The following is a 19,742-nucleotide window of genomic DNA, read 5'->3' as shown; positions in this document are numbered from 1 at the left end:
TAACCAAATGCTTCTCTGCTATAGATCCAACGTTTGTGTTCCCCCAAAATGCGTGTGTTGAAGCCTAATCCCCAATGTGAGGATGGGGCCTTTGGCAGGTGCTTAGGTCTTGAGGAGGGGAGCTAATGAATGAGATAAGTGCCCTTATAAGAGAGCTCCCTTACCCCTTCTACCATAGGAAAGAGGGAGATCTGGCCTCGTGGACCATGCTGCTGGTCCCCTAAACTGAGCATGTTCCAAACCAAACTGATGAAATACCATCGGAAACCTCCTTCCCTATCTCTGTTGACAGCACCATTTCTCAGCTCCCTTATCTGAAAACTTGGTGCCTCTTCCACCTCCCTCCTCCCTTTACCTTTGGTGAGCTGTTAAGCCAAGTCACTTCTACCATCACAGTGTCTTTTGGATCTGTAACTCTTCCCCAACTCTTGCTGGAAAAATGACCCCACCTAGGATTATTGCAACAACTCCCCTAATAGATCTCCCTCTTTCCTATGGCTCCCTAAGCCAAGTCTTCCTTGACACTGCCGTCAGCTTATCCTCCCTAAACACACTCCTTATATAACCCTGCTGCTCAAAAGCCCTTCAAGATTTCCTGTTGCTTACTCAACTGTTTACAAAATTTTAATCTGGCCTTCAACCCCTTCCATAATTTCAAATCATCCAGCTTTCTCTGGAACCACGCTGTATTATCATCACTCCCACCTCCAGGTCTTTGCCCAGCTGTTCTCAAATCTAAGACCTCTTTCTCCAGTCTCTGCCTGTTACAAACCAAACTGCTTGCTGCTTCTCATGTTTCAGACCACATCTAAGCTTTTGCTCAGTGTTCTCCCTTGCTTCACATCTGCATCCCCACTTGGCCAAAATGTACCTATCCTTCAAGGCCCAGGTCAATTCACCCCCTGACCACAGCAAGAAGGAATCTCTCTCTACTATGAGTCGGACTAAAGCAGTGGGTTTCTGAGCATCACTACCAGACTGAATATTCCTAAAGGGCAAAGGAAGTATCAGTATGTCACCAACAAAGCCCATTAACAATTCCTGGGAAATAAAAATAGAATCTGGGGATAAAAGAAAATCTAAACTTTGAGAAAAAAAAAAAAAAAGCTCCAGGCATTCCTTGAAACAATGATTCTCACCCATACATTAGAGTCATCTGGGGAGCATTTAAAAATCCCAAAGCCCCGGTTACATCCTAGACCAATTAAATCACAATCTCTTGGGAGTGGGACTCAGGTATCAACATCTCTTAACACATCCCCAGCTGATTCCAAAGGGCAGCCAAGGCTGTGAATCACAGGCCTGGAGGCACTTCCAGGACCACCAGGAGAGGAGAGACCAAAAGGTGTGGCTTCAACCACAGCAACTTTTTTTAGGAGAAAGGGATCTGTGTCTAAGTTAGATACATTGTTTACTTTATCGGGATTTTTCCCCCATCTCTTCATCTCTTCCCACCTGAGATCTTGATGTCCCCACCTTACCTAGTGAGTTACTTGAAGGCAGGAGCAAAATCTGGCTTATCTGGGGTTTTCAGATCCTCACTAGACAAAACCTCTTCTACCAATCTTTTAAATGAATTGAATCAAAAGGAATTAAGCAGAGAAAAAAAATAAATGAAAACGACTGCTCTCAGATCTCTTCACCTCACTGAGAATCCTCCCTCAGAAAGTGTATTCAATTCAATTCTCCTCCCACCTTAACTTAACTCCCTCCAAACATGGTTCCCTTGGCTCTTGCACCCCTGTCAACAGAGATTCCATCATCCAGGAGAGTCTTTGGCACCTAGAACACCCAGCACCGACTGGGAGCTCAGATTTCCCCATGATTCAGTCTGGGTCATCATGCTCCCATTGAATCCTCACTGAAGATACCGTATCTAGCTTACTGCCTTCCTCTCTACCACCACCTCTGCCATTTCATTATTTTTGGCGGCTTCAATATCCATGCAGATAACCATGCAGCATCCCTGTCAGTTCCTTCCTTTCCTCACCTCCGTTGATGATTTCCCACTCCCAGCCCTGTATCATATCTTTGACTTGGTTACAACCAGTAATCGCCACACCTCCAAAATCTCTTCAGTTTTTTCATGTCACCCCCTCTTCCTCCACCCAGTACCCCTGTTCCAAAAATTCTTCAACTTCACCCAGAACGCCCATTCATTGACTCTCTCACTCTCCTCTGCTGTTTGATCCCCTCATTTCTCACCTCCCTCAGTACCTACTGCAGCTCCCAAGTCTCCACACTGGATTTGCCTTTCAGCCCTTGCTTTGTATTCCTGGCCCCTCCCCATTCCACACATTTTATCCCTGGTTCCATCCAATCCTGTCTGCACCACACCTGCACCCAACAACTGACTATGTGTGTGTGTGTGTGTGGGGGGGGGACACAGTCATACCTACTAGTCTTGCTTCCTATAGGCCTCCAGAAATGGCCAAGCCTGCATTTCCCCAGTTGGTCACATTCCCCAAATCTGAGACCACTATTTCACAACATGATAACCTTCCTTCCTATTTCAGTGAGAAAATAGAAACTTTCAGAAGAGAATTTCCTCATGGTCCCACCCCCAGATCTACCAGGCTACCTGCATCCCTGTTGAATTCATTGCCTCCCCCTTGTTATGGCGGAGAAGCTGACCTTCTCCCAGTCCTCACCCGATCTGTGCACTGGGATCCCATCTCTTCTCACCTGCTCAGAAATGAGACTTTTGAAATTATCCCCTATCTTGCCCACATGATCAGTTTTCCCCTCGTTGCTGAAACATTCCCATCACCATACAAACATGTTATAATAATATAAGTCTTCCAGACTGCTAAATATTAGAGAGCCTCAGGACTCTACAATTGGCCCTCTCTTCTGCCCAAATCCAAGCTTCCATGCTACCTTAGCCCCTTCATTGAAGTTTCTGCTTTCATTTTTGACTGATACAGTCCTTCCTTCATATAGAAGCCAGAGTGATCTTTTACTCTTTTTTCCGGGCGGAGCTATTTGTTGTATAACTCAACATTGTTGAGGTTTGGGGGGGGGGTGGGGAGATAGGTAATTAGGTATTTATATATTTATTTATTTAAATGGAAGTACTGGGGATTGAACCCAGGACCTTGTGCATGCTGAGCACGTACTCTACCACTGAGCTATACTCTCCCCATCCTCAGGGTGATCTTTTAAATTACCAGATAATGTCATTCATCTCACTCAAACCCTCTGATGGCCCCCAAGCACAATTAGAACAAAACCCTTACCTCGGCCTGTGAAGCCTACCTGACCCAGTTTCTCCCCACCTCTCTGACTGCATCCCTTCCAACCCTTTCCCTTGCTTACTCTGCTTCACCCACTCTGGCCCCTTTGCTCTTCTTCTAGCTGCCATGAATTTAGCATAAAAATCTAATTCCCTCCTGCCTCAGGGCCTCTGCACTCGTGTTTTTTTCCCCTGGACACTCTTCCTTCAGATAGCTGCATGCCTGCTCCCTTACAACACTCACGTCTTTGCACAAATGTCACCTCCGAAAGGGGGCCTGCCCTCATCACTTGATTAAAAACAGCACCATATACACCTGGGGCATTTTCTATCCATTGCCTTATCCAGCTTTATTGTGTTCACAGCACTTGCTACTTTATTTTTTTTTCCTTTTTGACTATTATTTATTTATTTGTCTAATACCCCCTTGTGCTACAAAATTGACATTATATTTTAGTGACTGATTTTGATTGCCTATTATCTTCACTTGAATATAAGCCACAAGAGATCCAGGGCTTTTTTCCTCTGTCTTATTCCCAGAAACTAGTACACTGCTTGGCACAGAGGAGGCCCTTAATAAAGATTTGCTGAATGACTAAAGAAGTAGCTCCCGGAGTTGTGTGAGGAGAAGTGACATAACATACATGAGACACTTAGAGCAAGTGGTACTGTGGTCATCATTCACGGTTGGGGGTGGTATCATTAAACATCATCATTAGACATTTCACAATGGAAAAGGCTGCCTTTCAAGGCCTCATCCTCCCTGAAAACCCTGCCCATAAGGAAGGCACAAGCAAAATGGATCAGGAGCAGAGAGGAGAGAGGAACTATTTTGACATAAATCCCGCAGAACTAAAAACTACAGAAACCATCAAAGCTAAACAGAAGGGGAAATTTATTTAGCCTTTGGAAAGCTAGAAATTTTGTCTCTTATGCTGATGACAACTGGCAGACAGTAAGTGCGGCATATGGTTCCATGTGGTGAGGACGGAATGCAGGGGAATGTGAGGGTGTAAAAACTCCCAACCAGCTTGATGCCTGCTGACAGGGCGCTGCGAATGGGTACAGGAATACTCTGGAAAAGCTGAGACTGACAAGCTGGAGACGAATAATATGGGTGGAAAGTGGCTTCCCTTCCTTTTATCTCCTGCCTTGTGCTGCGTCCTCCACCTGCAACAAATCCCTTCCATCTCTACATGTCACAGTTACAGCCATCCTCCAAGGCTCAACCCTTTGGAATCCTTTTCAGATCACCCCGGTTGGAAATAACTTCCCTGCCACTGATCACTTTTGCCCCTGCATCTGGAGCTTTTGTTAACTATCACTATTCTTGTTAGACTACTGATGGGGAGTTCGCTATTTATCTCCATGTGTCATTGGCTAATTCTGAGTCCTCAGTAAGGATTGTTGAATGGATAAGAAAAGAACTGTTCCCTGGAAAACTGAATTTTCCTCTTGGTGGATGTGGAGTCAAAAGACACAACCAAGCCAAAGATGGGGAGAAGGAGGTATTTAACACTTGCAGCAAGTAAGGAGAACATGAGGGATTTTCCCAGAGCAGTGTGTTCTTGAATAGCAAAATTGGGGAAGTTTTAAGCTAAGGGTACATATATATTCATGAAGAGGCTTGAGCAGAGGAGGATTTAGCATAGAATTTGGGCAAAGATTGACAGAGTCCAAGCTTTAGTTGACTGAAGTCAAGAGGGTCAGAAAAGGTCAACATCAGCACCCCTTAGGTTCCTGTTGGTCTAGTGGTTGAGTGCTTGAAGGGGAAGTTAAATTCTGCAAAACGGCTCGAGAAAGTGCTTCAGGCTAGTTCTTATTATTGAAATTGAACTGGGAGTCTTCCAACAATACATTAAAAGGATCATACAACATGATCAAGTGGGATTTATCCCAAGGATGAAAGGTCTTTTCAGTATCCACAAATCAATTGGTGTGATGCACCACATTAACACATTTGAGGAATAAAAACCATATGCTCAGCTCAAGAGAGGCAGAAAAAGCTTTTGATAAAATTCAACCTCAGGAAGAGGGTAATAGCTCAGTGGTAGAGCACATCCTTGGCATGCACGAAGTCCTGGGTTCAATCCCTAGTACCTCCATTAAAAAAGTTCAACATCCATTTACAATTAAAAATGCTCCATAAAGTGGGCATACAGAGAACGTACTTCAACATAATCAAATCCACACATGACAAACCCACAGCTAACATCATACTCAATGGTGAAAAGCTGAAAGCATTTCCTCTAAGATCAGGAAAAAGACAAGAATGTTTACTCTCGCCACTTTCATTCAACATAGTTTTGGAAGTACAGCAATCAGAGAAGAAAAGGAAATAAAAGTGGTCCAAGTTGAGGGGGGGGGGAGTAAAACTGCCACTGTTTGCAGATGACATGATACTATACATAGAAAATACTAAAGATGTTACCAGATGAATTTGGTAAAGTTGCAGGATACAAAATTAATAGACAGAAATCTGTTGCATCTCTACACACTAACAATGAAATATCATAAAAAGAAATTAAGGAAACAATCCCATTTACCATCACATAAAAAGAATAAAATACCTAGGAATAAACCTACCTAGGGAGGCAAAAGACCTGTACTCTGAAAACTGTAACACTCTGATGAAAGAAATTGAAGATGACACAAACAGATGGGAAGATAGACCACGTTCTTGGATTGGAAGAATCAATATTGTTAAAATGGCCATACTACTCAAGACAATATCCAGATTCAATGTGATCCCTATCAAATTACTAATGGCATTTTTCACAGAACTGGAACAAAAGAAATTTTTAAGTTTGTATGGAAACACTAAAGACCTTGAATAGAACTGGAAGCCTTTACAACTGATTCATTGTCTTTGCTATTGTTACTTCTTTTGCCTGGTATTGCATTGCATTGTTCCCCTTAAAATCTTTACGATTGAGACCCGTTCAAGGGCAAGCATTGTGGCTAGGCTTAGATCACAAAATGGCTTGGGCCTCAAATGGCTTCTCTTATGTTAAAAAGCTATTATCTGGTTCTTTTCTTATGGGGACCCCACTACCCTATCTGCTTACAGAATCTTAGGTCACCCATTTGGAGGGGAAGTGTCATGCTCTGTGTGTGCTGAAACAACATGGAACCACCAGTAGCTCACAATTACCCCACACCAGCTCATGAACATCTCCCTGGGTTCTGCCATCAGCCTAGATCTTTAATGAAGGCAAAACAATGCCCTTAATGGGGCAGGGCAAGGAGAGCAGTAGAATATGGCCAGGTCCTCTGAGAGCCCACGTTCTCTAGCCAGGCCTGGGGATATAATCCTCCGGGTTTGTATCCCTTCTTGCTGATTCTTTAGTGACTGTCTCCAGAGAACTGAGCCCTAGCATAATAGGACTCATGGGGCAGGGAACTGGGAGAGAGCAAGCAGTGTGAGTCCATCAACATTCATGCAGTAATACTTTGCGGGGGCAGCTTAGGCTACTGCCCATTTCTGAGCTTTCACCTCTTGGCCCCTTCCTAGTCCTGTGTTTCTCAAGCTGAGACCTGGGGAACCTACAGATCCATGAATGTCTTCTCTGGGGACTTCTCAGTCCTCTTATAAAACTTAGAAATTTTGTGTTTTCATTTTAATGGATCATCTTCTTAAAAATAAAAATATTTTCATTTTGGATGATTTGGATTACTGTTTTTAGGGGTTTCAGTGCCTATGTTTATTTTTATGTATAGTCACAATGGTGACAAGGGATTCTCTTAAGGAGACAAATTTGACTATTTAATTCAGTTTTCCTCAGTATGGCGTCTTTTGGTGTATTCTCAGAGGTTCAGCTCTAACTCATTCTTTAGATGGCAGCAAAAAATGCCTCATTCTCAAGAAGTATGCCCTCATCTCTCATTCACTCTCATGGCATCACACACACTTCTTCATACCGCTGTAATTACTTATTCTCCATGGCCAGACTATAAGTTCCATGAGAGCAGAGACTGTCTAAGTATCCCCAGTTCCTACCATTCTGCCTGGAACATAGCAGATGCTCAATAAATATTTGTTGAATGAATGAATGGAGAAGAAGGAAACAAAAGAAATAGAGACAAGATCCATGCCCTGTGGATTGTGTTCCAGTGATGGAACTGAAACACACAGAAAACAGTAAGAGAACATTACAAAGCAATACACTTGTAACAGAGTATAGTTTCTTTCAACTGAGAGAAACAAATCTTCAAAGGGTCATTGGAGTGGACCTCTCAGTTAAGGCACACATAATACAAATTAGCAATCTTTGTCCAGGGATTAGGGTATAATCAAATCTTTTGTGACTATTCTTAACTTTCTGCCTTTCCCAGAAATCCCTGAAATGAAAAGGGGAAGAGGGAGGGAGAAAAGGTAGGTTAATTTTCAATAGGAACACGGGGATTCTAAGAATCAGAGTATTTAGCCTTAGTCACAGTGGACTAAGGTTACTCTGGCACAGAACCCAGAAATAAACTTGAGGGGAAAAGAAGTCTAGGTTAGTGATCTGAGGCTCAACACAGAAATGGAGGGGACTGTTTTGGCACAAGTCTGTGGTTAGTGATGAAATTACCTCCCCTCCTGGCTATCCTGGCGCGGCCCTTGTAGTTTGGGGCACAGCGGCATGGTGTTAGAGAGCAAATGGAAGAGGGAGCCAAAGTGAGGTACTGAGAATGGAATTCTCCTTCCCTGAAGAGCTGTGGTGGCTGAGCCTGTGCAGGGAGCTGGACAAGCAATGCTGAATCACAAAGTGGACCTACACCTTTTATTAGGAAGAGGAGGACCAGTTTTCCACTGATACACCCAGTGGAGCAGGTTACACTAGTTATATATGCAAAATATAGGACAAACTAAATGGGCACAGAGCAAGGGGTGAAGAGAATGGCATGAGATTATTCTAGAATCATGCTATTCAAAGTGTGGTCCGTGGACCAGCAGCAACAGCATCCAAGAGCTTGCTAGAAATGCAGACTCGCAAGTCCCACCCTAGACTTCCTTAATCAGAACCTGCTATTTAACAAGTTCACCAGATGATACGTATACACATTAAAGTTTGAAAAGCACTAAGACTTCTGGAGGAAGAAGAGGTGGAAAAGCATTGATAAATATGAGGGGAAAGGTAAGGAAAGCCTCAGGTGGTCCCTCAAGGGAACGGGACAGTTAGGAAGAGAGTTCATTTTGAAGCACCCTAGATTGAAGGGGAGAAGGAGCAGACGGGTGGACCCTGGCTGGGCGCCCTGAACGTAGGGATAAGGTGATTAGCACAGGTGAGCCCGAGGTTGCCAGATATAATGCTGGTTGCTGCCGCTATCATTCACCACCAGCTCCACAATTCCCCACTCTATCCTCATTCGCCACAATCTCCCTTTCCAGGACTTCTCCAGACTTTGACTCTGAATAGCTTGGCCAGGCAACCTAGCCTAGTTGGGTTCGATTTGGCCTAGGTCGGTTGTAAGGCCCGGAGCTTCCCGGTTGCGGGGTTGGGAGGAGTGGTGGGGTTTGGGGGCGGGGTGGGAAATGATGTCATGTCCAAAAGGCGGGCTAACCAGACTTCCCCTCCTCCCGATTGGCTGCCAGGAATTTGACTAGATTCTCCGTCTCGCGGGCTCCAGGGTTAGCTGTCAGCGTCTCTCCCCAGCTGCTCCCTGGCCCCCCAGACCGTTCTCTCCGCTTGGGGCAAGACTCCGAGCACAGTACTCAGTAGCACTTGGCTTCGGAAGAAGTGATTCGAATGGTCCAGCTATTGCCACCAGGCGATGAGCTTCGGCCGCCAGGTACTTTTTGACTGGATCGACTGTCCGTAGTTGGGACGGCTACCCAAGCCGCAGGGAATTGTGGAACTTATAGTTCTAGGTTAGTTCGGGGTTGGAAGGGAGGCTTGAGCCGAGCAGAGATTTTTGGAGGAAAAAAAGAAAAAGAGGATTTTGAGGGCTGGGACCGCGTCCTAGGAAGACAGGAAAGTCGTCTAAATAAGAATCCTGCTGTTAGCGTTGTTTTGACTTTTTTTTTTTCAAATCAAGTGCTGACCAAAGGTGCCATCCCTTTCTGACCAAAACTGTTTACCCACGGTGAAAGGGACCGGGCACCCAAATGGAGACGCCACCAGTCAATCCAATGGGAGAGAAGGACACCTCTCAACCGCAGCAACAATGCGGAAAGAACTTCCGGAAGAACTTTGATTCAGCTACTCAAATTAGGCAGCAGCCCCGAGACCCTCCTACCGAAATCCTTGAGCTGAGAGTGAGCCCAGATCCAGCCATCCAAATTCTAGAGAATCCTCAAGAAACTGAAAATCTGGCCGCTGGACTTGAAGGAGACTCTGATAAGTCTCATGGATCAGCCAGTGAGATGCCAGAGCCCCTTGAAGCTTCTGACCTCTGGTACTGTCCTGATGGGAGCTTTGTCAAGAAGATCATAACCCATGGCCATGGCTTGGACAAACCCAAGCTGGGCTCCCGCTGCCGGGTACAGGCTTCTGGATTTCCTTTGGGGTCAGGGCTGCCAGAGGGTTGGACAGAGCTAACTATGGGGTTAGGCCCATGGCGGGAGGAATCCTGGGGGGAGCTCATAGAAAAATGCTTGGAGTCCATGTGTCAAGGTGAAGTGGCAGAGCTTCAGCTCCCTGGGTGCTCTGGACCTCCTATCAGGCTCACACTGGCCTCCTTCACTCAGGGCCGGGACTCCTGGGAGCTGGAGGCCGCCGAGAAGGAGGCCCTGGCCAGGGAAGAACGTGCAAGGGGCACAGAATTATTTCAAGCTGGGAACCCTGAAGGGGCTGCCCGATGCTATGGACGGGCTCTTAGGCTGCTGCTGACTTTACCCCCACCTGGCTCTCCAGAACGAACTGTCCTTCATGCCAACCTGGCTGCCTGTCAGTTGCTGCTAGGGCAGCCCCATTTGGCAGCCCAGAGCTGTGATCGGGTGCTGGAGCAAGAGCCTGGCCATTTAAAGGCCTTGTACCGAAGAGGGGTTGCCCAGGCTGCTCTTGGGAACCTGGAAAAAGCAAGTGCTGACTTCAAGAAGGTGCTGGCAGTAGACCCGAAAAACCGGGCAGCCCAGGAAGAGCTGGGAAAGGTGATCATTCAGGGGAAGAAACAGGATGCAAGGCTGGCTCAGGGACTGCGCAAGATGTTTGGCTGATTAAAAGTTAAACCTTAAAAGAGACAGGAACCTGTGAATTGTGGTCTATGCTGTGAGATGGGGGGTGGGGGGGACGGCCAGAGGGAGGGTTTCACCGATATCCCTTTCCCAGCTTTTGCCTTCCTAGGGGAGGTAGCAGTGGTCTCAGGGCGCTTCTTTACCCTTTTACCATTAAAAAGCCATATGTCATGTGTGCTATGGGGTTTTTTTTGGGGGGGGTTGCTTTTCCATCTCCGAAGATGAATAGAAGCCGTCCAAACGAAATTTAGGACTGGCTGAGGGAGACGGCAGACCTTTAAAACCTGGGAGCTGCATTTCCTAAGCGATTTCTGGCTGGGTCCAGCTGGCGCATGCGCAAACCTCACTGCCCAGTTCTGTGGAAGCGCTGGCCTTCCGCGCTCGCATTGGCCGGGCCTGTACAGCCACCGCTTCTATTGACTCACGTGCTCAGTACCCAGGTCTCTTACTGGTCGATAGCGCTTCCGGGACGACCCCTCGCTTTTTAAGAGTCAACTGATTAGTTGCTGATGGGGAGAGGCGGGCCTTGGGAACCGTCTCATGGTTGGGGGGCGGGGGGGAAAGATGGCGGAGCTGATGCTTCTCAGCGAGATTGCGGATCCGACGCGTTTTTTCACCGATAATTTGCTGAGCCCGGAGGACTGGGGTGTGTGGAGTGTAGGCCTCGGGGTGGGTAGAGGGCTGTGGCATACTGTGTCCCTAAGGCGCGGAGGCCCATAGAGGAAGGCTGGGCAAATAGGGAATCTACTGTCTGAAGGAAGGCGGAACAGAGGGGCTAGTTGTGCTTTGGGGGAGGAAACGGGAGTTGGGGAAGACCTGCACTCCCTGCGGAAATCTGGAGTTATTCCGGGGTCGGGGAAGGAGGAGTGAAGTTCTTTAGCTGTATCACTTTTCTAGTGGGCGGGCGGTGGGTCTGGCCGAGCCGAGCCAATGAGGGATGGGGTGAGGGCAGAGTGTGGATCCTTGTGCGGCGCTACCGGACGACCCCCATGACCGTCCGCGCCTCTTGCAGACAGCACCTTGTACGCCGGCCTGGATGAAGTGGCCGAGGAGCAGACGCAGCTCTTCCGTTGCCTGGAGCAGGATGTCCCGGTATCGCTCCCCAAGCCTAGTCTCTTACCCTGGGTGGGTGGGAATGGTCCCAGAACCAGGACTCGTCCCCAGGCCAGAGCTCATCGGGAGCCACCACTTCCTCCTCACCCCTGCCGCCTAATATCCTCCCTTATTCAGTTTGGCAGCAGCCCCCTGGACTTGGGGATGGATATCAGCCCTCCCGAACCCCCCTGGGACCCTCTGCCTATCTCTCCAGGTAAGATACCCTTTGTGAGTCCCTCACCTTCCAGAAACCCTGATCTTCCCATTGTTCCCCAGAAATTATGTGATTCCTCTTATCCTCACGCCTCCTCCACCCCAGTGCCTGTAGACTCCTTTCCGTCTTTGATCCCTTATATGTGCTCCTTCCCCCTTGCCCAGGGAGGGGTCCTTACCTGGGGTCCTTGGACACATTTTGGACTCTTGCTTCCTAGTTATGTTCTAACCCCTTTTCCTTCAGATCTTCAGGTGAAGTCTGAGCCATCCTCTCCCTGCTCTTCCTCCTCCCTCAGCTCTGAATCATCACATCTTTCCACAGAGCCCTCCACCCAGGTGAGAGAGTCATCTCCCTCCTACTCTCCGCGGCAGGGACTCAGCTCCCTTCCCTTCACCTGCAGATGCTGAGGGAATGATCTGTGTGCTTTGAGTCGTGGGGTGGGGGTGGGGGGCTTTTCCGCCTTTGCCATTTCTTTAATCTCCTCGTTTTCCACATCTACACTCTGGTTGTCTAGAATTGAAAATGGAATTTTTTAATATACAGAAATATGTGGCAGCTATGGTGGGGCTAGGAAGAAGAAAGTTGTTAGCTGCTGAGAGTTCTGGAACTGTACTTAGCCAAGTTGTCCACTCTAAGGCAGTATTTGAAATCGTGAGACTTCATCATCCCTCCCAGGAATAAAGTAGAAAGAGAGAACAAGGGGCCAGAGACAGCTTAGGGAGATGTTGAGTACCTTTCAAAGCAGAAGGTCAAGTAACTGGTGGTTCAGTTAAGCTTTAAAGCATTTGTTCTAGCTCTTACTCTCAACACGTCCTTTGTTTTCTTTCCTTGTTTTTGTGCCCTCTGCTTCACCCTCACTTTTACCCAGGCCTCTGGTGTAGGGGAGGTGCTGGTTGTGAAGACAGAGTCCTTGGCACCCCCACTCTGCCTCCTGGGAGATGATCCAACATCCCCATTTGAAACTGTCCAGATCAATGTGGGCCCCACCGCCGATGATCCCTCAGGTAATAACAGCCTACATCATCCCCAGGCCACACCAAGGTAGAGTGTACGTACATGTGTGCGTGTGTGCATGTTTGTATGGGAAGGGGGACTGCAGTCAGCAGGACAGGGAGGAAAAGGTGGGAGGGGAAACAGCAGATAACCAGGAGAGAGGCCAGGAATAGGAGGGAGAATTTCAGGAAATCACAGCAAATGCAGCACTGAAGAGATGGGGATGATTTTTCTTTCTTTTCTTGTTCATACCTGCTGTGTGATTGAACTTCTCATTGCTTTGCTTTTTTTTATAAAAACTTGTGGACAGTTTAGGGCATATTTATCTATGTTACTTTTCCCTCAAGATTTCATTATAAAAGTTTTCGAACATACAGGAAAGTTGGGATACCCTATACCCAACTCCTAGATTCTACAAATAACGTTACTTGTGCTATTTTTTTAAAGTGTTATTGAGTTTATTTACTCTTATATATTTATTCAGCACCTGCATTTATTGAGCACCTACTCCATGCCAGATACTGGACAGGGTGCTGGAGATACAGAGATGAAGAACATATAACCACCACACTGACTTAAGAATCCTGCAGTGTGGTCAGGGGAGAAAGACAAGGAAGGTGTAGAGATTATCACAAGATGCCATGAAAGCTCATAAGAGGGCTGAACCTGGCTCTCAGATGGGTTCACCTACATGGGGCAGTCAACAAGTCTCAAAGAGAGATTTATCAGAGGCCATGAAGGCTCAGAGGTGACTGAGCTTTGCAACTTGGTGCCTAGAAGGCTGACAGAGTACGAAGGGAATCTGTATAAAGGGACAAGCAGTGAGCCCTGTTTAAGACCAGTTGAATCTGGGTGACCAGGGGTTGGGGGTGGGAGGCATGAGGATGGAAGTGACCAGCAGGGAGCTTGGGAGTCAGAATCAGGACACCAGGAAGCAGTCAAGGGTAGAAACATAGCCTGGGTAGTTGTTAGCGTGGAGATGCCCGATAGCATTGGGCCAGGGTGCAGTAAAAGTCTAACCAGACAGGAATTCAGGCCCATAGGAATGCTGCAGAGTCCCTGCTTGGGCCTCGTCTCCATGAACGGACAAGGTGTATGAGGAAGAAAGAGGGAGAGAGAAGGGCAAGGGCAGCCATGGGGGAAACTCAGCACTGGTGAAAACACCTGAGAGGGGCCATGGAGGGAGAGAGGGGGTCCTGGGTGAAGAGGGGGGAGGAGAGCCAGCAGGTCAGCAGCTCCGTGGCTCCCCTCCTCCCGGACTGCCCTCCTCAGCAAGAACAGTTTTCCTTTCAGGTGCAAGGAAAATGACCATGTCTCCCATCTCCCCATCTTGGCCCTTGTCTCCTTCAGTGCTTCTCTGATACCCAGCTTTTTGTCTTGTCCTGCCATCCCACAGATGTCCAGATTAAGATAGAACCTGTCTCTCCATCTTCCTCCATCAACTCTGAGGCGTCCCTGCTCTCTGCAGAGTCCTCCAGCCAGGTGAGCATCAGCGTCCCTGCCTCCCTCCAGCACCCCGTGAGTCCCTCCTGACTCTCAGAAGTGTGAACACTTTCTCTTCTTCAGCTTCTTCTCCTCAGCCCTCCTCCTGACTCACATATCTTCTGGAATGCCCCACATAGGCTTTTATAGGAGAGGAGGTACTGGAAGTGAAGACAGAGTCCCCATCCCCTCAAGGCTGTCTCCTGCGGGATGTCGCAGGCGCCCCACTTGGTGCCGTTCAGATCAGCGTGGGCCCATCCTCCGATGGCTCCTCAGGTAATGGGGCCTCCTGACACCTGGGATCCCTGGCAAGAGGACTGTAGTCCTCATATTCCTTCCTTCTTTCCTTTCACCTTTCTTCAGGCAAAGCCCTGCCCGCCCGGAAGCCACCGCTGCAGCCCAAACCTGTGGTGATAACTGCTGTCCCGATGCCACCCAGAGCTGTGCCTCCCAGCACCGCTGTCCTTCTGCAGCCCCTCGTCCAGCCACCCCCAGGTACTGAAAAAGGAGAGAAGGAGGCCACTTGGATTGACCCTCTCAGGGAGCTCACAGCCACTGAGGCTCCCAACCCTTGGGTGCTCGGGTGTGGCTGCGGACACAAGGAACCCACCTGACTTCCAGCTCTCTGACCTCCTTCTCCTGCTCACTTGCCCCAGTGTCGCCAGTCCTCCTCATCCAAGGTGCTATTCGAGTCCAGCCTGAGGGACCGAACCCCCCTGCTCCAAGACCTGAGAGGAAGAGCATTGTTCCAGCTCCTATGCCAGGGAACTCCTGCCCACCTGAGGTGGATGTAAGTATTGGGGAGAGAGGAGTAGGGATGGTAGTGGAGGGGAAGAGAACTGTAATGCGAGAGAACTGTAGAGTGAAAAGAGAGCAAAAAGTGAGGAAGTGGGCCCATAAAATGATCCTGAAGGTCAGAGTGGACCTCTTTCATACAAGAGTATCAACTCCTTGTAGTTTGAGGCTCTTCACCTTTGCTGTCACTGCAGATGGAGAAATGGGAGTGGTCTCAGTAAATCAGTCAGGGCAGTCATACTGTGTGGTGGAAGAGGGATGCTGCTTCCTAAGGGAAAACTAGGTAAACTCTTCTTTCATTATAGCAAGCTTAAACGTTGGGTCCTAAAAAGGAGAACTGAGAAGAAAGACCACCCATCAAGGAAAGGAACTGAGAATGGAGGAAGTTCCTCCTACAGTCTTAACTTCTCTCAGCTCTGAGGATCAGGATTACGGAGTGGTTGAGAGCAGGGCCCCTTCCCTGAAATGTTTTAGTAGAGAGGAAAAACCCCTCTCTGGCTGTGCAAGCAGAGATTAGGGAGGCAGGAGAGTAGCGCCCTAGAGCGTGGAGTAACGGGTCCCTGGAGCAGAGGACGTGGCTCCCCTCTCGCCCCGCCCCTCTTTCATTCTCTTTGACCCTCTCCTGCATAGGCGAAGCTGCTGAAGCGGCAGCAGCGAATGATCAAGAACCGGGAGTCAGCCTGCCAGTCCCGGAGGAAAAAGAAAGAGTACCTGCAGGGGCTGGAAGCGAGGCTGCAGGCCGTGCTGGCCGACAACCAGCAGCTCCGGAGGGAGAATGCTGCCCTCCGCCGGCGGCTGGAGGCCCTGCTGGCTGAGGTAAGACCCGGGTGTCCTTGGGAGACCAGCGGGTGTTGGGCTCCCGGGGATGACTCACCCTCTCCAGCTTCCCTCTTTCTCTGTACCTTAGAACAGCGAGCTCAAGTTAGGGTCCGGAAACAGGAAGGTGGTCTGCATCATGGTCTTCCTTCTCTTCGTTGCCTTCAACTTTGGGCCTGTCAGGTGAGACCCTCCTTGCCTCCCCAGAACCTTCTGGGTGGAGCTCACCCCTCTGCTGCCTGATTGCCTGCTTTGGCGCCCTCCCTTTCATCCCACGTACCCACAGACAGCTATGGTGTCCTTGACACTGACGGTGTATCCAGCCAGTCCTTTCTTGTTCCATCATTTCTCTCATAAATGATAGGTTGTGGAGTAGATGACGGTGAGAACACTGATAAAAACAGTGACTGTCGAGTGCTTCCTTAGTTCCGGGCTCTTGGTTCAGCGCTCTCCTTTTCTCATGTTTTCTGGCTGGCTAGGGGTAGGGACTGCTCTCATTCCATCCTACAGGTGAAGAGGTTCAGTCTCAAAGAGCCGATTGGAACCAGGCAGGCTGTCTGCAGAGCACTTGCTCTTAACTAGCCCCTCATTGAAGCTGGAATTCTTCCTCATACTCTGTCCTTCCCCATCCACAGCATCAGTGAGCCTCCTCCAGCTCCCATCTCTCCTCGGATGAGCAGAGAGGAGCCTCGACCCCGGAGACACTTGCTGGGGTTCTCGGCCCAAGAGCCTGTTCATGGAGCTGAGCCCCCGCAGCGTCCTTCTCAGGGCCCCGAGGAGCCCCAGCCCAGCCCTGCAGGCCAGCCAAGCTTCAGGTGAGGAGAGGGCCCTCTCTATTTTGGGGGTCCTGAGTGTGTCTTCTCCCTCAAAGCTAACTTTGAGGAGAGCCAGAGTTGTTCTTTTACATCATTGTCTTCTTCTTTGATGGGGGAGTGCGGGGCAGCCCCGGGTCATTGCCTCCTCCCTGCCTCACTCCAGGAACCTGACGGCCTTCCCCGGGGGCGCCAGGGAGCTGCTGCTGAGAGACCTGGACCAGCTCTTCCTCTCCTCTGATTGCCGGCACTTCAACCGAACTGAGTCCCTGAGGTGTGGGGGATTCACCACTGGGGCGCCTTCCCTGTTGTCCTGAGCTCCCCTACTCCCCCTGCTCCCAGACGGCCTGGCTGTCCCGTGTGCTGAAGCACCAGCTCGCCTTGCCCTCAGTCCTCCTCTCCCTCCCTCGGGCGATGAGAGTGGGAGAGTGGCCGGGCATGGAGGTGTTACCCTTCCTCTGCTTCCCCAGGCTTGCTGATGAGCTCAGTGGCTGGGTCCAGCGCCACCAGAGAGGCCGGCGGAAGGTCCCTCAGAGGGCCCAGGAGAGGCAGGTAGGAGGGCATGGGGCTGCTTCAAGGACAGCCAGGTGAGGACAGGGGCTAACTGTCCTGGGGATTTTAAGTAGTTATCGAACTGTGGGGGTTGGGGGCAGTGGAAGGGTGGGTGTGCGGTGGCGTTGGCTTCCAGGGGCCGTCTGTCTCTTTCCCTTTTCCCTTCACCCTCTTCAAATCCTTAGATACTTCTCCTTCCAGAAGTCTCAGCTATGGAAGAAGTCACCTCCATTTAAGGCAGTCCCCACCCAGCCCCTTGGGCCCCCAGAAAGGTGAGTCTTTACTGGGTGCTTATTATTAAGGGAGGTTCCACTCCAAAGAGCTATACCCCCAGGGACCGTCCTGTGCTTGGAGCTTTGTCACCCCTGGCATTATGCCTCCTTCATCCACCAGGGGTCTCCTGTCTCTTTTTCTCTCATCCTCTCCGCTTTCCCCAGTGGAAACTGGGCACTGGGTTTTAGTTGCTCACAATTCCTGTTTCCCCACTTGCCTAGGGATTCTGTGGGCCAGCTACAGCTATATCGCCACCCAGACCGTTCGCAGCCAGAGTTCCTGGATGCAATCGACCGACGGGAGGACACATTTTATGTTGTCTCCTTCCGAAGGGTGAGTTTCTCCTCCTGGCCTGTCCCCATCACCCTGGGTTCTCTAGCAGTCTGTCTGCAGGTTGAGGCTGTAGAGTATGGCCAGGGAGCCTGTCGGCATCTTCTTCTCCATCCTTTCGGCCTGGCCCCTCTGTTTCCCAGGACCACCTGCTGCTCCCAGCCATCAGCCACAACAAGACCTCTCGGCCCAAGATGTCCCTGGTGATGCCCGCCATGGCCCCCAATGGTAATTCTTTCCCTGCCCAGTGTGGGGAGGGATCCTGAAATTGAGGGAGGGGGAAGTTCTGATAGGAGATCTAGCATGCGGAGTTGAGGGGGGAAATGGGGAGCAGAGCGGGGATACCGCAGAGATGCTAGATGCCTGGGTGAGAAGCTGGAAAGGGGTGGAGAGAAAAACAAGATACAGGAGACTGACGGGAGGCCAGTGAGGGTGCGGGTCCTCCCTTAGTGGAGGTGTTGGGCAGACGAGGGGTGGGCTGGGAACCTGCCAGACTCTTACTTCCTTTTTTCTCCTGATATCCTCCCCTCTGTGACCTCACACTCATAAATGCCATTTTCTCTTCCTACTTCTTTCCTTTTCCCTGCACCAACTCCATCCCTACCCTCTCACTGAACTCCCACTGGGGATCTGCCTCATCACCCTTGCCCTTTCCTCCCTGTCCACCACCACTTTTCCAACCCCTCCTCTCTGTGTGCCTCCCCTCCCCTCTCCCTCACCTCTTCCCTTCTCACAGAGACCCTGTCAGGCCGGGGGCCCCCGGGGGACTATGAGGAGATGATGCAGATCGAGTGTGAGGTCATGGACACCCGGGTGATTCACATCAAGACCTCCACAGTGCCCCCCTCGCTCCGAAAACAGCCGTCCTCCACCCCGGGCAATGCCACAGGCGGCCCCTTGCCAGCTTCTGCATCCAGCCAGGCCCCCCCGGCTGCCCATCAGCCCCTCTACCTCAATCATCCCTGACCTCTGCTGCTCACATTGACTTAGAACTGGGGGGCAGGGGTGGGGCTGACCTAGTGGGACTGTTTTGAATTTTCCCCATCCCTGGGCTTGGGGCAGTTGGTCAAGGAAAGATAGGTGAGGGGTTAAGCACCTATTTGGGGTGGGGTGGAATTTTACCTCTCTTCGTGCCCCTTTTTGGAATATAGGGCTTCTCTCATTTCTAGGAACCCCCAGTCCCTCCTTCTTTCTTTGAAGGTGTTGAGTGAGGTTAAGTGTGGTGGGGGAGCTCCTGTACATTGTTTATTCTTTTGTTTCTATTTGGGGGGGTGGAGGTGGGAATTTAGTCCCCAGGTGGGACAAGGGGAGTTTTTACATTTGGGACCTAGTTACTGGGCGTAAAGGAGGCATGGTGGAGGGAGGCCAGGTTGATGTTTGTGCATATCTTCTTTTTTATTATTAAATAAACAACTTGGAGGGAGTTGAAGGAACGATGGCTCATGACAGGGAATTTGGGGGAAGGTGGCTTCTGTAGGGCCCGTATGTCAGAACCAAGCACTGAAGACATAGCTGGCTCTGGGGTGGGGAGGGTGTGCGATCGCAGACCTCAAGTCATCCCCTTACCCCACCCCTGCAACTCTGGACGTCTGCTGTCTAACGGGGGAGCGGGGGAGTGATGTCCCATGGCGTGACCAGCCAGAGGATACAGATCCTGGAATGTGTCTGAGTAAACAGGAAGGACAGGGGGCCCCACGCCCTTTAGGGTGAGCAGCCTCCCTGGGTCCCCGGCCCTCTAGCAGGTTCTCCCCCGCTTGCTTTCCAGGATGAGCAGCTTGAACAAACAGTGGAGCTGGGGCCAAGGGCTGTGAGCCCAGAGAGGAGGAGCCACAGGGGACAGGGGGCAGTGTTTGGAGAGAAGGGGGATGTTGAAGAACATCTTCTTAGCCCTAAACTGGAGGCAACTGAGATTGAGAACCCAGTTGAAAATAAGGGATGAGTGAGGGGCCAGCAGGAAAGGCTGTACTTTCTAATTAGGAGGAAGGG

The 19,742-nt window shown here is 49.9% G+C and overlaps 2 protein-coding genes across 2 annotated transcripts; both read left to right on the top strand.

The window, feature by feature from the left end:
* The first annotated feature begins 8,798 nt into the window (after nucleotides 1-8,798).
* FKBPL (FKBP prolyl isomerase like) lies at nucleotides 8,799-10,400 on the top strand. Its single transcript, XM_010961461.3, has 2 exons — nucleotides 8,799-9,010; nucleotides 9,257-10,400. The coding sequence occupies exon 2, from the start codon at nucleotides 9,327-9,329 to the stop codon at nucleotides 10,374-10,376; it is 1,050 nt and encodes a 349-aa protein (XP_010959763.1). The 5' UTR covers nucleotides 8,799-9,010; nucleotides 9,257-9,326; the 3' UTR covers nucleotides 10,377-10,400.
* A 481-nt stretch (nucleotides 10,401-10,881) lies between these two features.
* Nucleotides 10,882-19,189, top strand: ATF6B (activating transcription factor 6 beta). Its single transcript, XM_010961462.3, has 18 exons — nucleotides 10,882-11,040; nucleotides 11,407-11,486; nucleotides 11,625-11,703; nucleotides 11,947-12,038; nucleotides 12,572-12,707; nucleotides 14,093-14,178; nucleotides 14,319-14,454; nucleotides 14,542-14,673; nucleotides 14,835-14,968; nucleotides 15,604-15,789; nucleotides 15,881-15,972; nucleotides 16,425-16,604; nucleotides 16,768-16,875; nucleotides 17,072-17,153; nucleotides 17,355-17,425; nucleotides 17,648-17,759; nucleotides 17,900-17,984; nucleotides 18,493-19,189. The coding sequence occupies exons 1-18, from the start codon at nucleotides 10,935-10,937 to the stop codon at nucleotides 18,720-18,722; spliced, it is 2,127 nt and encodes a 708-aa protein (XP_010959764.2). The 5' UTR covers nucleotides 10,882-10,934; the 3' UTR covers nucleotides 18,723-19,189.
* Nucleotides 19,190-19,742: the final 553 nt, after the last annotated feature.

Source organism: Camelus bactrianus, chromosome 20 (genome assembly GCF_048773025.1).
Source record: "Camelus bactrianus isolate YW-2024 breed Bactrian camel chromosome 20, ASM4877302v1, whole genome shotgun sequence".
NCBI lineage: Eukaryota > Metazoa > Chordata > Mammalia > Artiodactyla > Camelidae > Camelus > Camelus bactrianus.
This window is presented reverse-complemented; position numbering and strand designations above follow the sequence as displayed.

Bases quoted from the DNA above. Each gene is read 5' to 3' on its own strand.
- FKBPL (XM_010961461.3), top strand. From the start codon at position 9,327: ATGGAGACGCCACCAGTCAATCCAATGGGAGAGAAGGACACCTCTCAA.
- ATF6B (XM_010961462.3), top strand. From the start codon at position 10,935: ATGGTTGGGGGGCGGGGGGGAAAGATGGCGGAGCTGATGCTTCTCAGC. The intron at 12,039-12,571 runs GTGAGAGAGTCA...ACTTTTACCCAG, and splicing joins CCACAGAGCCCTCCACCCAG to GCCTCTGGTGTAGGGGAGGT. The intron at 12,708-14,092 runs GTAATAACAGCC...GCCATCCCACAG, and splicing joins CACCGCCGATGATCCCTCAG to ATGTCCAGATTAAGATAGAA.